The sequence below is a fragment of the Aulonocara stuartgranti genome, assembly GCF_965226115.1.
Source record: "Aulonocara stuartgranti genome assembly, chromosome: 1".
NCBI classification, from domain to species: domain Eukaryota; kingdom Metazoa; phylum Chordata; class Actinopteri; order Cichliformes; family Cichlidae; genus Aulonocara; species Aulonocara stuartgranti.
In genome coordinates, this window is record NC_138939.1 from 18,382,233 (window position 1) to 18,395,668 (window position 13,436).

The 13,436-nt window shown below is 39.9% G+C and overlaps 2 protein-coding genes across 2 annotated transcripts in view; one reads left to right on the forward strand and one right to left on the reverse strand.

The window, feature by feature from the left end:
• gfod2 (glucose-fructose oxidoreductase domain containing 2) overlaps nucleotides 1-13,436 on the forward strand; it is a 317,249-nt gene that overhangs the window by 274,515 nt on the left and 29,298 nt on the right. The window lies entirely within an intron of this gene.
• slc38a8b (solute carrier family 38 member 8b) lies at nucleotides 3,533-10,566 on the reverse strand. Its single transcript, XM_082535987.1, has 10 exons — nucleotides 10,253-10,566; nucleotides 9,112-9,310; nucleotides 7,202-7,358; nucleotides 7,022-7,123; nucleotides 6,880-6,937; nucleotides 6,381-6,495; nucleotides 6,156-6,303; nucleotides 5,868-6,070; nucleotides 5,659-5,710; nucleotides 3,533-5,215 (listed from the first exon to the last, which is right to left on the reverse strand). Exons 1-10 carry the CDS (start codon nucleotides 10,439-10,441, stop codon nucleotides 5,113-5,115), a joined length of 1,326 nt encoding a protein of 441 aa, XP_082392113.1. The 5' UTR covers nucleotides 10,442-10,566; the 3' UTR covers nucleotides 3,533-5,112.

A 13,436-nucleotide genomic window follows, 5' to 3' on the forward strand; every position in this document is an offset into this window, starting at 1 on the left:
CTTACATATGTTTCATATACGGCGTATGCAAAGTAAAAAAATATGTGACTAACTAAAAACAGGACACTCACAGAGGAAGTCTCATTCATAAATAATGGCCCTTTGGGATATCCAAGTGCAATTAGCATTCCAAAAATAGTGGGCACCAGTGTTTTGTTATCCAATTTAGTGCAATAACAGTGACACCTTCTCTAATATTAATTAATATTAATGCGTGCATTGTAGTTACCTTTTCCCACCAGTTCAAGTACACTGCAGTCTGTCAAACCTTTTCAGATGAAGGAAATCAGAGAGGGAGTTTGGGGAAGAGGAGGTGAATGAAGGGCTTGTTTTAAGATGCAGTTATGCATTGTGATAATTAATAGTCCAAGTTCACAAATGATTTAAAGATTACTTTTAAAACTGTGAAGAGAACTAAGCTTATGTTTACTGTTTATTCATTGTTTTGTCTTATTAGGCTGTGAAACACAGACATATCAGGATGTCCTCTTTAAATATGACTAAAGCTATTTATTTTATAACCTTGGTTCTTCAATCCAGAAGATTATAGTTTTGCACTAACCATACTAGTCAAGTAGTTTTGTAACATGCACATGTAAAATAATTTATTTAGTACTGTACATCTCTGGAACTGCAGTAGATCAGTGAGCACTGAAGATTAGTCTTAGATTAGTCCTGTGAATGATTTGTCCTGTGAATTTCTAAGTGCACATTTACTGTTTCCATAGGAATTAAGAGGTTAAGTAGAAGCCCAGGGCTGCTAATCAAATGTACTTGATTAATTGATCATTAGCAAGCATGAGCACCTCTTATAAAAGCTTTTTATCTGGTCCAGAGCAGCAAACATCAGTGTTACAGTCTTCCCTGGAGTGGACATCCCAGCAAATTCACCTTAACGTCAAAACAGTGCACAAAAACCCAAGAGCTACATCTCAGACTCCACCAAAACAAAACCTTTGCTCATCCACTGACTTTGTCCTTTTAAGTTGTCCCATGGACCCATGGTTGCTTCTGTCAAGCTAAAATGGGATGTGCAGCATTCAGAGTGCAGCTCACCTCAAACTTACATGATGTAAACAAAAATGGAATAAACCAGCACTGTGCACAAGTTTTGACAAATGTTGCTGGTCACTTGTCCCTAGCAGAGGTGTGGCTGACAGCAGTGCACTGCTGGATCAACATCTGCCTGCACAGGAATCTTACAATGATGAGCTGCAAGAAGCTCCCAGAAACCACAGGACATCAGCAGAGATCTGAGCTGTTTTTGTTGTAGACAGAACCACACAATGCTAATCAGGTGGTTTTAATGCAGGAACTGATCAGTGTAGTGTATAATGTATACAGTCTCTAACATGATAACCTATGAATTAAAGTAGATACTCTCTAAAGTATTTATATGTAAATGCTTTATTGGACAGGAATAAAATGATTGTGCTTTTTGCACACAAATAGGATGCAGTGCTATTGTGAACTGATGCACACACAAGGTGACACTGGCCTCTCCTTCACCTGAGCTCATTGCTACTGCAGCGATTATACCACAGAGTTCGGCCTGGAGGTTAAATATCTGCTGTCCTCACTTCAGTAAAGACCGAGCAGCAAAATGATGAAAACACGTTATCTCCATTGTGATGATCTCAGCCTGCTAGCAATAAACACCATGCATAAAAAGGTCATACAAGTACTGCGTTCAGCTATGTTATGCATGCAGCACGCTGTCAGCTGCAGACAGTCAAAACAGTAAAAGCAACACAGACAGAAAACTGACATCTGCAAAGTGAGCAGAGACAAAATCTTCTTTTTTAAAAAAAAAAAATTCTGAACACAAAAGAAATGCAGATTTCAATCAGTGTGACAGTGAAGGACCACACACACACACACACACACACACACACACACACACACACACACACACACACACACACACAAATGCAGACACAGAAATAATATGCATCCATCCGTTCTCATTCAGGCCTTCTGCTGACACTCTTATCAGGAAGAATTAAGCGTTTAAAGAGATGTCGCCCACAAATTGTCGTTTAATTAATCAACAGTGGAGATACAAGCAATCTTTCAGTTAGAAAGAAGCTTCAGGGGACAACATAGTAATGAGGGTTGGAAATTATCTTTAAAAGTAAGGGGGGAAATAAAAAAGATAGTCTCATGTAAAGAATAAGTAATGATTTTTAATGAAGCTGGCAGCATCACACTAGACACAGAAATGTCAGTACATTCATCAGATAGGTTTGACTGTCATGGTGCACAGATAATTTTAATGACTTTTGGTGAAATCTTGAAATCTTGGTCATTTTCACTTGTCTAGAAAAATGTTGTGTCTATTAGCACCAACCAGCAGAAGGCTGATACTGGACTGTGATTGGTGTTGATGGGTAGGGGACGTTCAAGTTCATTTCAACTGGTCATTAATGTAAGTGAACCAATCACATGCCAGCAACTCAGTGCATTTAGGCACCGCAGCATTGCGCTGATGACCCGCTGAGCATCGGAATGAGGTAAGATAAGATAAGATAAGATAAGATAAGATAAGATAAGATAACCTTTATTAGTCCCACACGTGGGAAATTTGTTTTGTCACAGCAGGAGTGGTGAAGGTCAAAGGAGATTTGAATGTGACTTTGAATGTGACCTGTGTGTAAACTGCTGATCCACTGGCATTTTCTCATACAACCATCTCTATGGTCTACAGAGGTTGTTCTGAAAAAGAGAAAACAACAACAAGAACTCTAATGACCATAACCAAGATATGCAGATGAGCATCTCTGAACACATAGTATGTCACAACTTGAAGCAAATGGGCTACAGCAGCAGAAGACCACACTGGGTACCACTCCTGTCAGCTAACAACAGGAAGCTGAGGCTACAGTTCACACAGGATCACCAAAATCCTTAGATTAGAAGATTCAAAAATGTTTCCTGTTCTGAGTCTTTCTTTCATTCAGATGGTAGGGTTAAAATTTGGTATAAACGTGAAAGGGTGGAATCCATCCTTGCTTATTCCCAGGATCTACATCACATCTGACCAGTCACATTGTTATGATGTCACAACTTTGTGACTTGGGAAAAAACCTGCCGATCTACACTCAGGAAGAAAATCTAAAAAACAGGGGCAGTTAGGGTTTCAGTTTTGTATGCAGTGTTTCCACATAGCAAAACTATGACATCACTACAATGTGAATAGTCACTTGCAATGTTGAACCAAAACTAATGTTCCTGAATCAACATTAGTTTTGTTGATTCAGGAACAGCAACAACACAACAATAGAAGGTGTACCTAATAACGTGAGTTTTCTGGTTGATTTGTGCATTTGTTTGTTTGTTTTTTATTTCAATAGCATGAAAATGTATGTGTTAAATCGTCTAAGGAGCTTGGAAAGAAAAGCATCTGGACTTCTTTAAGTTGATTGAAGACGTTTCACCTCTCATCCGAGAAGCTGAGAGGTGAAACGTCTTCAAGCAACTTAAAGAAGTCCAGACGCTTTTCTTTCCAAGCTCCTTAGACTATCCTTTATGCCCAAACAGACGAGCCAATAATATTCCAATTGTTCTTAACCATTAGCTGTGTTTAATGAGTATTAGCAATGTTAGCATGCTAATTCACTAAACTGATGAAAACAGGTGAGCGTGACTGCTTTGAGGATTGTGATGTTAACCTTTAAGTCACAGCAGTGCTGATCCTGCTCCAACACTGAGTCAGAAATCGGGCTTCAACATCTTTATGTGGGTGCTGGGCAATAGTGAGGGTTGACTGAGTGGGTGAGTGAAGTGCTGCTGTGACTGAAACATCTGTTTCATCCATTTCACATGTTTGTTGCTTCAAATTTGGCAAAGCTGCAGGTGAAGATTTTTGTAACAATTTATAGCCTTATGATAAGGAGACTTATTGTACACTCCTCTTATCCATGGAGCTCAAAGATTTTCATTTTGGCCAATTTTAAACTTCCACCTTTAGACTTAATAACTACAGAAACTACCAGCAAGCTTGTCTTACTGGCTTTACCTATTAAGTTGCCTGCATAAATGTAATGACAGAGAATGACTGCAAGATTTAAGCAGTTTACTTGATTTTCACCCTTTTTTCCTTGAAAATGGTCATTTTTCCAGCAGGTTGGGCAAAACACAAGAAAAGCATCACATTATGAGGGTTTTCCTTAAGGACATCAATAGCAAACATCTATTGCATAATATTCATGAGGAACTGCTGTGTTCCTTTTTTTAAAAATTTAAATGAAAGTTATTTAAATGTTGTATGTTCAGACAGATAAGTTCTGGATTACTGCAAAGTCAGCATGGCTCATTTTGCTTTTAAATCAGACGCCTCCAGACTCCAGATAAAACACCCAATTTTCCAGATGTAGTGTAAACTATTACTCACTCGTGCACTGACACACGTGTGTGAGCACGTGAACGCTTCCAGGCAGCATCCTATTACTCTTTTAAGTTTGAAGTCCATAAACAATAAACAGCTATATTCAGCACACCTCAGCCATCACCCTGTGCTCAGTGAAAGCAGCAGATTTATATCGCCGCTGGGATTAAGGCAGTGTGGAGTTTAGAAATGGTGCGACAAGATAAGGAACAAACACTTAAGAGAAAGGAAAAAAACAAGTCTTCAGTCAGTTTATCATCCTGTAAATGCAAAAGTACATTTCTGGGACAATGAGTCCATCTGTTTATGCTGAAAAGGCTCAGCGGGCTCAGACAAGCCATTATCGCTGTGGCCAAAATAAGCATGATAAGAAAACAGCTTCATCTTATCTGTGTTGTCACTATGCAGTTCCACATATACAGCATGTGAATGAAAAAATATACAGAGAGAGGCACTTCCTAAATGGTGCAATGCTGCCCCCTGGCAGTGCTTAAATATAAACAAGGGCTCAGACAGATGAGATGTTTCACTGATGCTTCACCAGGCAGTCAAATATTATAGTCAATATTCATCACATCACATAAGAAACCATTCAGACACTGTCAACCTAAATTAAGGCCACAGACAGTCAAATAAGAGTCACACATACCCCTAAAAACCTTCTTTAAAAATGCAACATTCATCTCCCTGAGAGAAAAAGAGAGAGTTTATCTAGTTCTGAAAGTTCAAAATTTGCGGAAAACCTCCATGACAGCGAGGGTCGTGCTCTGTCCAAAGATGAATGCTCCAACTACAATCGTTATGACTCCCCAAGCTGTTAAAATCGCCCTGAAATGATAAAAATGCAATCAGGTGATCGGGAGCATCAAGTGACAGATCAGTGCAACAGCAATAAAAGAAAAACAGAAAATTCAGAAGCATTTATCAGTCTGTCCTTTAGCCAGAAATCCTTCACTTCTGAGACACTGGATCAAATTTACTGTGCAAATAAAAGCCCAGAGAGGGAGACATTACCTCACAGCCATTTCTGCTGTCTGTTACTGAATCTAAGAGTCATGCAAAATAAATTCACAATATTTCCTGAAAAATCTCCAGGAAGTAAAAATTTCCACATAAAATACTGTCTAACATACATTTATTCTTTAAACATTTGTCTACCTGTACAAACTGTTGCATGTTCAGCATGTTCCATTTATTTGGATACACTGATTTGAATAGAGATACTAGCTGAATGAATTAGAATAATACATGGATTGTTTCTGTCTGCTCACCTGACTCTTGAAGAGATGTTCTCAGTTTGCATGGTGAACACTAAGCAAAGACCTGCAACACACAAAAACACACCACACAAGGGCCTGGGTTACAACGACGTCCTTGTACACCTTTCTCTTATTTTTGTATTGATTGTATATGATAATAAAGGGCTAAATATGTCATTACAAAACAATAAAAGTCACATTAAAGTGAATGTTGCTGCTACCAGGAAATATAAAGATGAAGAAGGCGCTGATTCCACCAATGATGCTGATGACGTCGCTCATGTCAGGTACAAACATGGCAATGACAAGCGTGAAGGTGATCCAGGCCACCGTGAGAACAACTCTACAGCGATTCTCAAACGAATGAGTGACGATTCCCCGGTAATGTCTGCGAACTCGTAACATCAGGTTCAGAATGACTGACCTGTTCCACACACAGAAACACAACATGGCAGTAAGCATGCTCAGAGTCAGAAAATTAAAAACATCTCCACCCTGGTGAGACTTACCTCCCGAGAAGAAGAATAATTGGGTAGATGGTGATAATTGATATTCCGAAAAGTAGCCTGGAAACGATCATGACCACATCATTTCCTGGATATGACATCAAAATATCTGAGGCTACGTCTTCTCCAAATGTCAAGAAGCCGTACACACCTGGAGAGGAAGAGAGCGGGTTTGATAGAGAGCTGCCAAATAAGCAGATAATACGCTTGTTTTGGGAGGGGACTCACCAGTTAGAGTGTAAATGAGCAAGCAGAAAAGCATGGAGAGCACAGAAATGACCGCCCAGTGGGAGATCTTCTGGTTCTCCATGCTACTGTAGATCGCTATACAGGCTTCATGGCACTGCAAACACACACAAGCACACTGTCAGAATATTTGAATAAAATCCAGGCTGTCTTTTGATGATGCTGAACAGTGAGTTCATTTTAGCATGACACAAATGTAAACATCCTTACTGGAGATGACAGGGAAGCATATACATATATATAATTATAAATAATAAAACCAATCGGGAAAATTTGTTTTTATAGTTTCTGGTAAATAATCTTGATTTCAGTAAGTGTGACACCCTCCTGTTTATCTCCTCATTCTTTAAAATATATATATAAAGACTTAAGGCAGGGGTGCAATCTGCAAAGGTATACCTAATAAATTGGCTATTAGACTGTATTATATAAAGGGAACATTAGGAAGTGAACAGTTAAAGATGTCCAAAAACAATCCTACCTGAAAGCCAAAGCAAATGGTCGGTACAACACTAAACATCGATGCCCATGAACTCACACTGAAAGACACAGATACATGTTCAGTAAGGTCGCACACGACAGGAACTTATCATAAGGATATGCATGCATTCGGATTTACTGACCTTTGGCTGTGGTCTGGAGTTATGACTGCGTGACTGTCCATCAGGTAATATTTTACAATCACTGCCACACACAGATATGTAGCAGCCAGCGTCCCCAGCACACTGACACAAAGAGAGACGATGAACTCGCGTAAACATTTACACTGTGAGTCAGGCTGAACACAGGTTAGTGCTGCTTACCTTGTGTATTTCTGGATGCCGATTTCTTTTGGGATGGACAGTGGTAGGATGATTACAAGGCACATGACGAAGAGGGCAAATCGTTGGTCTGTGTACCAGTGGTAGGGCATTCCTGCCTCGCTCGATCCCGTAACTGTCTCATAGAGAGAAATACACACTGGAGACAAAAAAGCGAGAGAAGTTCACAATATTTATCTACTGCAACATGAAAAGCATCAGTAAGCAGGACAACAGGGAGCAAGAACTGTCAAATCCTATAAGATTTAATGGGTCTAGTTGACTAGATTTACAAAACAGTCACACAAATTTTGCTTTTTCCTTTGTGATTTTTTTTTATGGCAAGATATCAGTTTTTAAAGTCAGTGGATCAACACACAGAAAGATGAGGCGTCCTGTGAATTAGTTTCAGCCATTTGTCACTAATCTGTATCATGCAGAATCTCTGATTAAAATCAGGAGGCGTTTGGGGGATGGAGTGTGTTTGGAAATCCAATCAAATGATGTATTTAAAACGGTAACAAAGCAAAAACACTAAAGGAGATTTGAAGGTTTTCAGATAGACAAAACACAACAGGAAAAAAATTAAAATGTGAGATATTCCTGCTCCCAGTCACATGTTTAGCCTAATGCAAGCTAGAATAGAAATTAAGGAGCAGGTGATCTGCAGTCTGTATTAGGTTGCATGGTTACAGGTTACAGGGAACGGCAGCTAAACTGATCAAACTCAGGTGACGACAAAATAATGTCAAATACTCTAGAAAGCAGTGTGAAAACAGAATTCTTACAGGCTTTCTTTTATCCATTTATTTAACCTGCTAAGGAAATAGAAAAGGTAACATTAAAAGTATTAAAAGTTGATAATTTGGGAGTTTTTAGTGCATCAGCAGAGCATTCAGTGCATCACACATTCTGCTGTAATGGGTAACCTTAACCTGCTATCCTGTTAAAACCCCTAAAAATGTTGGCCTTACAGCTAGAGGCTAAGTCAGTGGAGTGGCAGTATTTGTTTGTGCTCATGGTCTGCAAATCTAATGGTTTATTAATATGTGTATAGTTAATGTTAGCAGATATTTTATAAGTGACTTTGTTTCTTGTCATCTTTCCCTGCTGTACATGAACACACAGGTGCAAGGTTTTCATGGCTAGTTCTGGTTGTGAGTTCATGTGCAGGCAGATATTGGAAGGCTGCAAGTCTGGAGCTGAAACAGGACTTCACTGTGTTTGTTAATGGACCACTGACACCCATTCAGCCGTCTTTTTCTGGTCCAGGTCACAGGAGTGGAAGTCTAAGCAGACAGGGGGTGCTGGTCAGATCCTGGTCAGATGATCAAGCCACCTCCACTGGCTCTTTTAGACATAGAGAAGTAGCAGCTTTTCTCTGTAATGCCAGGAGCTGTACATTGTCTCTGCAGGGCCCCCTAAGACCACTGGACCACTGGGTAAGGTGTCAGACAAAGAGAGATTCAGAAAAGCCCTGTGATGGTGCCCAGTGTTTAGTGCCTTGGACTGGTTTGGAGTCTAGTGAGAGGCTATGGTGGTCTGATCCCTGATTGCCATCACTGGCTTTAGGAGCGGTGATAAGATAACAATAAAGTTTTTATTTTATTCTCATTTTCCTAGTTAACTTTTCATTGGAAATGAGTTAAAAGGAAAGTTTGGGGTGTAATGTTTTCCTTTCCATCATATTGCATCTGAGAATACCTGTTACACACTTCCAAACTGTTGTCAGTGTCCTCTTTCTTGATATTTTGTTATTTCCAGCTGATACCAAGTAATGTCAGAGCAAAACAGAGAAAGCCATAGAAGAAAGCAAGAATTTGGTTACTGATTACCAAGGCACGGATGCCACAGGTGAAGCTGTTTCTCTTAAAGCTAAAGAAAGCAAAGAGGAAGGCAAAGGTCTCGCTCACATTTCTCCAGCTGATCCTGGACCACCACGAGGAAGGCAACACTTATCATGAAGAGGTTGAAGCAGAAACAGACTTCACAGAGTTTCCCCACGGCTCGTCCACACACTTCTCTCACCACGTCCTGATACGTCTTCTGTCTGCTGACAGATGACGCATAGCCGAGGACGACCAGGCCGCTGATGAGGAAAACCAGAGACACCTGAAGGGGCATCAAAGGGATCAGCTTAACGCTAATCTTCACTCACAGACCACAGTGATGATATCACAAACTATGAGACAACAAGGCTGTGGGTATAGGTGTTTAAAAAAAGACACCTGAAAGAAGAAACATGCAAAGAAAGAAAAATATGCCAAAGCCTACATGTTTAAAATATTCGGTCTTTCCAACCAGTAATCCAAAACACTCAGGTTAATAAGATCGATGTCAAAGTGAACACTCTCTCTTTCTCTCCTGGGGGAAACTGAGCACAGGGGAAATGAGATGAGGAAGAAGTAAGAGTAGACAGGTGGCTCACAGAATAAAACAGAAAGTAACTATTACAAACTAGACACACACATGCACAGCAGCTTAACACTCAGGGAAAGAACAAATCCCAGGACTCTGAAAAGTGCATCTCAGCATTTTTAACACTGCAGGAAATTAAATGATTAAACAATATCTGCGTGCAAGTTATAAGTTGCAGCTGCTGTAACCAAAGTGACCGTTACAACAACTGGTGTTAAAAATATAAAATATATAACAACAGTTACATGAGACAAAGATGTCAAGCTCTGTGCCCGCTGACCTCTTTGGCCCATTCTTGGAAAGCATGCAGTAATAAGTCCATGAGATACACACACACACTGCTTTTCCAGCAGTCAGATGCAGTGCACTGAAAGTTTAGATCTTCACCTAAAGTGGAAGCTTCATTAGAGCTCACGTGTTAAATCTATGCGTCTCTTTCACACCAAGGAGCCAGAGAGAGGGATGGTGAATCCATACTGAGCCCATGCAGGTTGTAGACCAACAGACAAAGTAACCTCTGGGGGAGGGGGACATATAAAACTGTTGAATTTTGACCTAAATTATTATGTTTCAATATTTTAGATGATTCTTTGTAAACAACACTAACTCCAGCAGCATGTTAGATCCTGTACTCACCAGCTCCACACTGACTGCAGTGGTGACTCCCCCTGCCTTCTGAAAGGCCCAGGGGAAGTTGAGCAGTCCGGCTCCCAGGGCAGACTTCAGCATGATGAACACCGCACCGAACGAGCCGAGCCGCGGGGGGTCCGCGTGAGATGCCGATCGGGCCAGCAGGCTGATGCTCTCCCGGGCCAGCTCCTCCATGATCCAGAACCAACACACAGACTCACAGAAACACCAGAAACTATTCTTGTGCACCCAGAAACCTGCAGTTCACGTGTTCGACTCCCTCTGTATCTCCAGAAGTAGTCTCAACCTGGTGAGCTGTAAACTGTGCCAATATATAGACCCACACACCCGCACACACACGACTAACATGGTCTAATTAGACTTTTCGACTATTAAAAATTTCACTCTGAGGTGAAAAATTTGACAGTAAGGTGAGCATGTTTACTTCTGCCCGCTCCGCCATCCCTTTATGTCTGTCTCTGATGCTTGCTGATGAAGAAGCCTAACTGAGCAGTGAGGCAAGTTTGATAAATGAAATCAAATCAAATATATGATGTTTCATCAAAGCTGACAAACTTGCAGTGACATCAGCAGACTGACCTGCTGAGTGTTTCCGGGAAGAAATATTCAACTAATTCCATTTTACTCTCTTGTTTCTTTCTATATAAACAGTCCCAGCGCATCTCACACTCGTTAAGGACAATAACACCCACCTCAGGGGGGAAATTGACAGAGAAATAAATACAATTGTTCATTTTATTCTTATTTCTTATTAATTTCACGCATTATGTACACAGATCATAGAGTTGGTGCTCAGTTCAGCTGACAGCTTTAAAGTGTTTACATCCTGGTAGAATAAACCCCCGGCCACATGGATTGGACAGCCCAATCTAATACACTAGGAATTCATAATCCCTGCCATGTTTTATGCTACACACCATCTGCTGTAGAGCATCGCTCAAAAGCGGATGAGGACTCAGTTGAGAACAAAAATAAGTTTAAAAAAAACAACAACATGAAAACATGTTAATGGCCAGGCATTGCGGCTCCTCCTTTGAGTCTCACGGTGATGGAGATCGACTCCGGTGACGATCATGATACAGAGATTTGAGTGAGCAGGTCTGCGAAGGTGTTCTGGGGACAGACAAACTATGTAAGGGACGGGTCATCAAACTAAGATATAAATAGATGTTTTTATATAAAGAATTCAAAATGTATTTTTGCAGGCTACACAAAGATCTATTTGTTTCTTTAAAAATATTTAAATTGAACTTAAATTGAGTTTGTTATGAATTGGGCAAATACATTTTTGCGTGTCTTCATTAATTAGTTGATTTATATTTAATTTCACCAGAGTTGTAGCCCCAAATTCTAACAATTACTGAGTACTGCTGCCATTTTTTTATCACATAGGTGCCACAATGGTGTAATAGTCAGTGCTGTCACCACACAACACGAAGGTCCGGGGTTTGACTCCCACAAGTACACACTTTGCACTTCTTGAGCGGAGTTAGCATGTTGGGTTCTCTCTAGCTTCCTCCCACACTCCACGATATCTGCATTAAGTAATTTTTTTCTAAACTGGCCCCAGGTATGAATGTTATCATGAAAAGTTATCTGTCTTTGGATGTTGACCCTGATTGGCTGTGCTGCCCAGTGGCAGTTGCGCCCCATGACCCTGAATTAGATAAGCGAATTGGAAGTGGGTATAGAAGAGCTCAAAAATAGGCTTTTTAATCTATAAACAGTGTAGCTCTAACCCTAACCCTCTAGGTGGATTCCACCCATTTTCAGTGTAATTCTTAATTATCTTCATAGGAACACACGGTCTTGTCTGTTTTGCACTCTTTGACAAACACTCCAAGTTTAGATTCCTGCCTAAACTAAAAGACTGCTTTTAAAATGTGTTCATTTAGGCACGGCAGCTTTTCCCCTTTCTGTTTGTGGCGACCTGCCATGTTATGTGCAGACTCACTGAGGGTCGTATTAAAATTCAGTCTTCGTGTACTAGTGAGGATTTTAATCTGTATCTGTATCTGTTTAGACAGAGCAAAATGCTTTTTGATGGCAGTCTGATGGATTTCAGGCCAAAACTGGAATCAGATAAATCTGTAATAGAGATGGCACGATACCACTTTTTTATGTCCGATACTGATACCGATATCATAAATTTGGATATCGGCCGATACCGATATGAATCCGATATAGTGTGTTTTTTAATAAATAAAACTGTTTTTTTAATATCTTGCTGCATTTTGTATAAGTTCAAACTCAAGTTTAAAAAAAATAAAACACTAAAGCTATTCTGTTATACCTGTATGCAAAAAATACACTGCACCCAAAAAATTTCATAGTTTAGCAATACTGATCAATCTAATAAACTTAAACCTACTCCATCCTCCCTATTCTGGTATTTTAAAGAGTAAGCAACCTAACTAATAGGGTTTCAAACTCCCAGCAAAAAAAAAATAGGGAACCACCCCCCACCTTATGATGCTTAATCGACATAATCAACTTTAATTTGATGCAGTGTGAAAAAAATGCACAGAAATCAATTATTTTTCAAGAATAATTAAATCGATTCAACATCTTTGTTCAACAGAAGTTTAAACTGCACAGATGGTATCTTCCCAAAGGAAAAGTACTATAGCTTACTTGGGTATATTAGACTTAATAGTTACTATATACAGTAATGGACTTCTATACATTTTACATCAGATTAAAACGTTGTGTGTAAAATTCAGACAATTAATTATTAAAAGCTGGACATTTTAAATGAGAATAAGAAAGAAAAGTATGTCTTTGTGCCCCCCTTTTCCCTGTTCATGCCCTATCGGCCCCCCTGGCTAAACTTTGCTAGATCCGCCCCTGCACAGTTACCAGCCGTCAGCTACGTAGAAAAAGATCCTGGTGTAGAAATTAATATTAAATAAATCCTAACAACAGATTATCAAGCTTAAACGTGCTGCTGTTGTTCAGCCGCTGGTTTCCTCTTTCTGGCGCGAAGTGGGCAATAAACAAAGAAGAGAGACGGACAGAAAAGCTGATCAGCTGATCATTAATCAGTTTCACAATTGAAGTAGCAGCAGGAGAGGGAGGGAGAGAGAGAGGCAGTCGCTCCATATATCGGTTGTTAAGCTTAACGCGGGGATGCTTTACAAACATTCAGAGATGAACTTACACACTTGCT

Bases quoted from the DNA above. Each gene is read 5' to 3' on its own strand.
- slc38a8b (XM_082535987.1), bottom strand. From the start codon at position 10,441: ATGGAGGAGCTGGCCCGGGAGAGCATCAGCCTGCTGGCCCGATCGGCA. The intron at 6,496-6,879 runs GTAGGATTGTTT...GTGTGTTTGCAG, and splicing joins CCATTTGCTTTGGCTTTCAG to TGCCATGAAGCCTGTATAGC. The intron at 5,711-5,867 runs GTAGCAGCAACA...TGTGTGTTGCAG, and splicing joins CTTCATCTTTATATTTCCTG to GTCTTTGCTTAGTGTTCACC.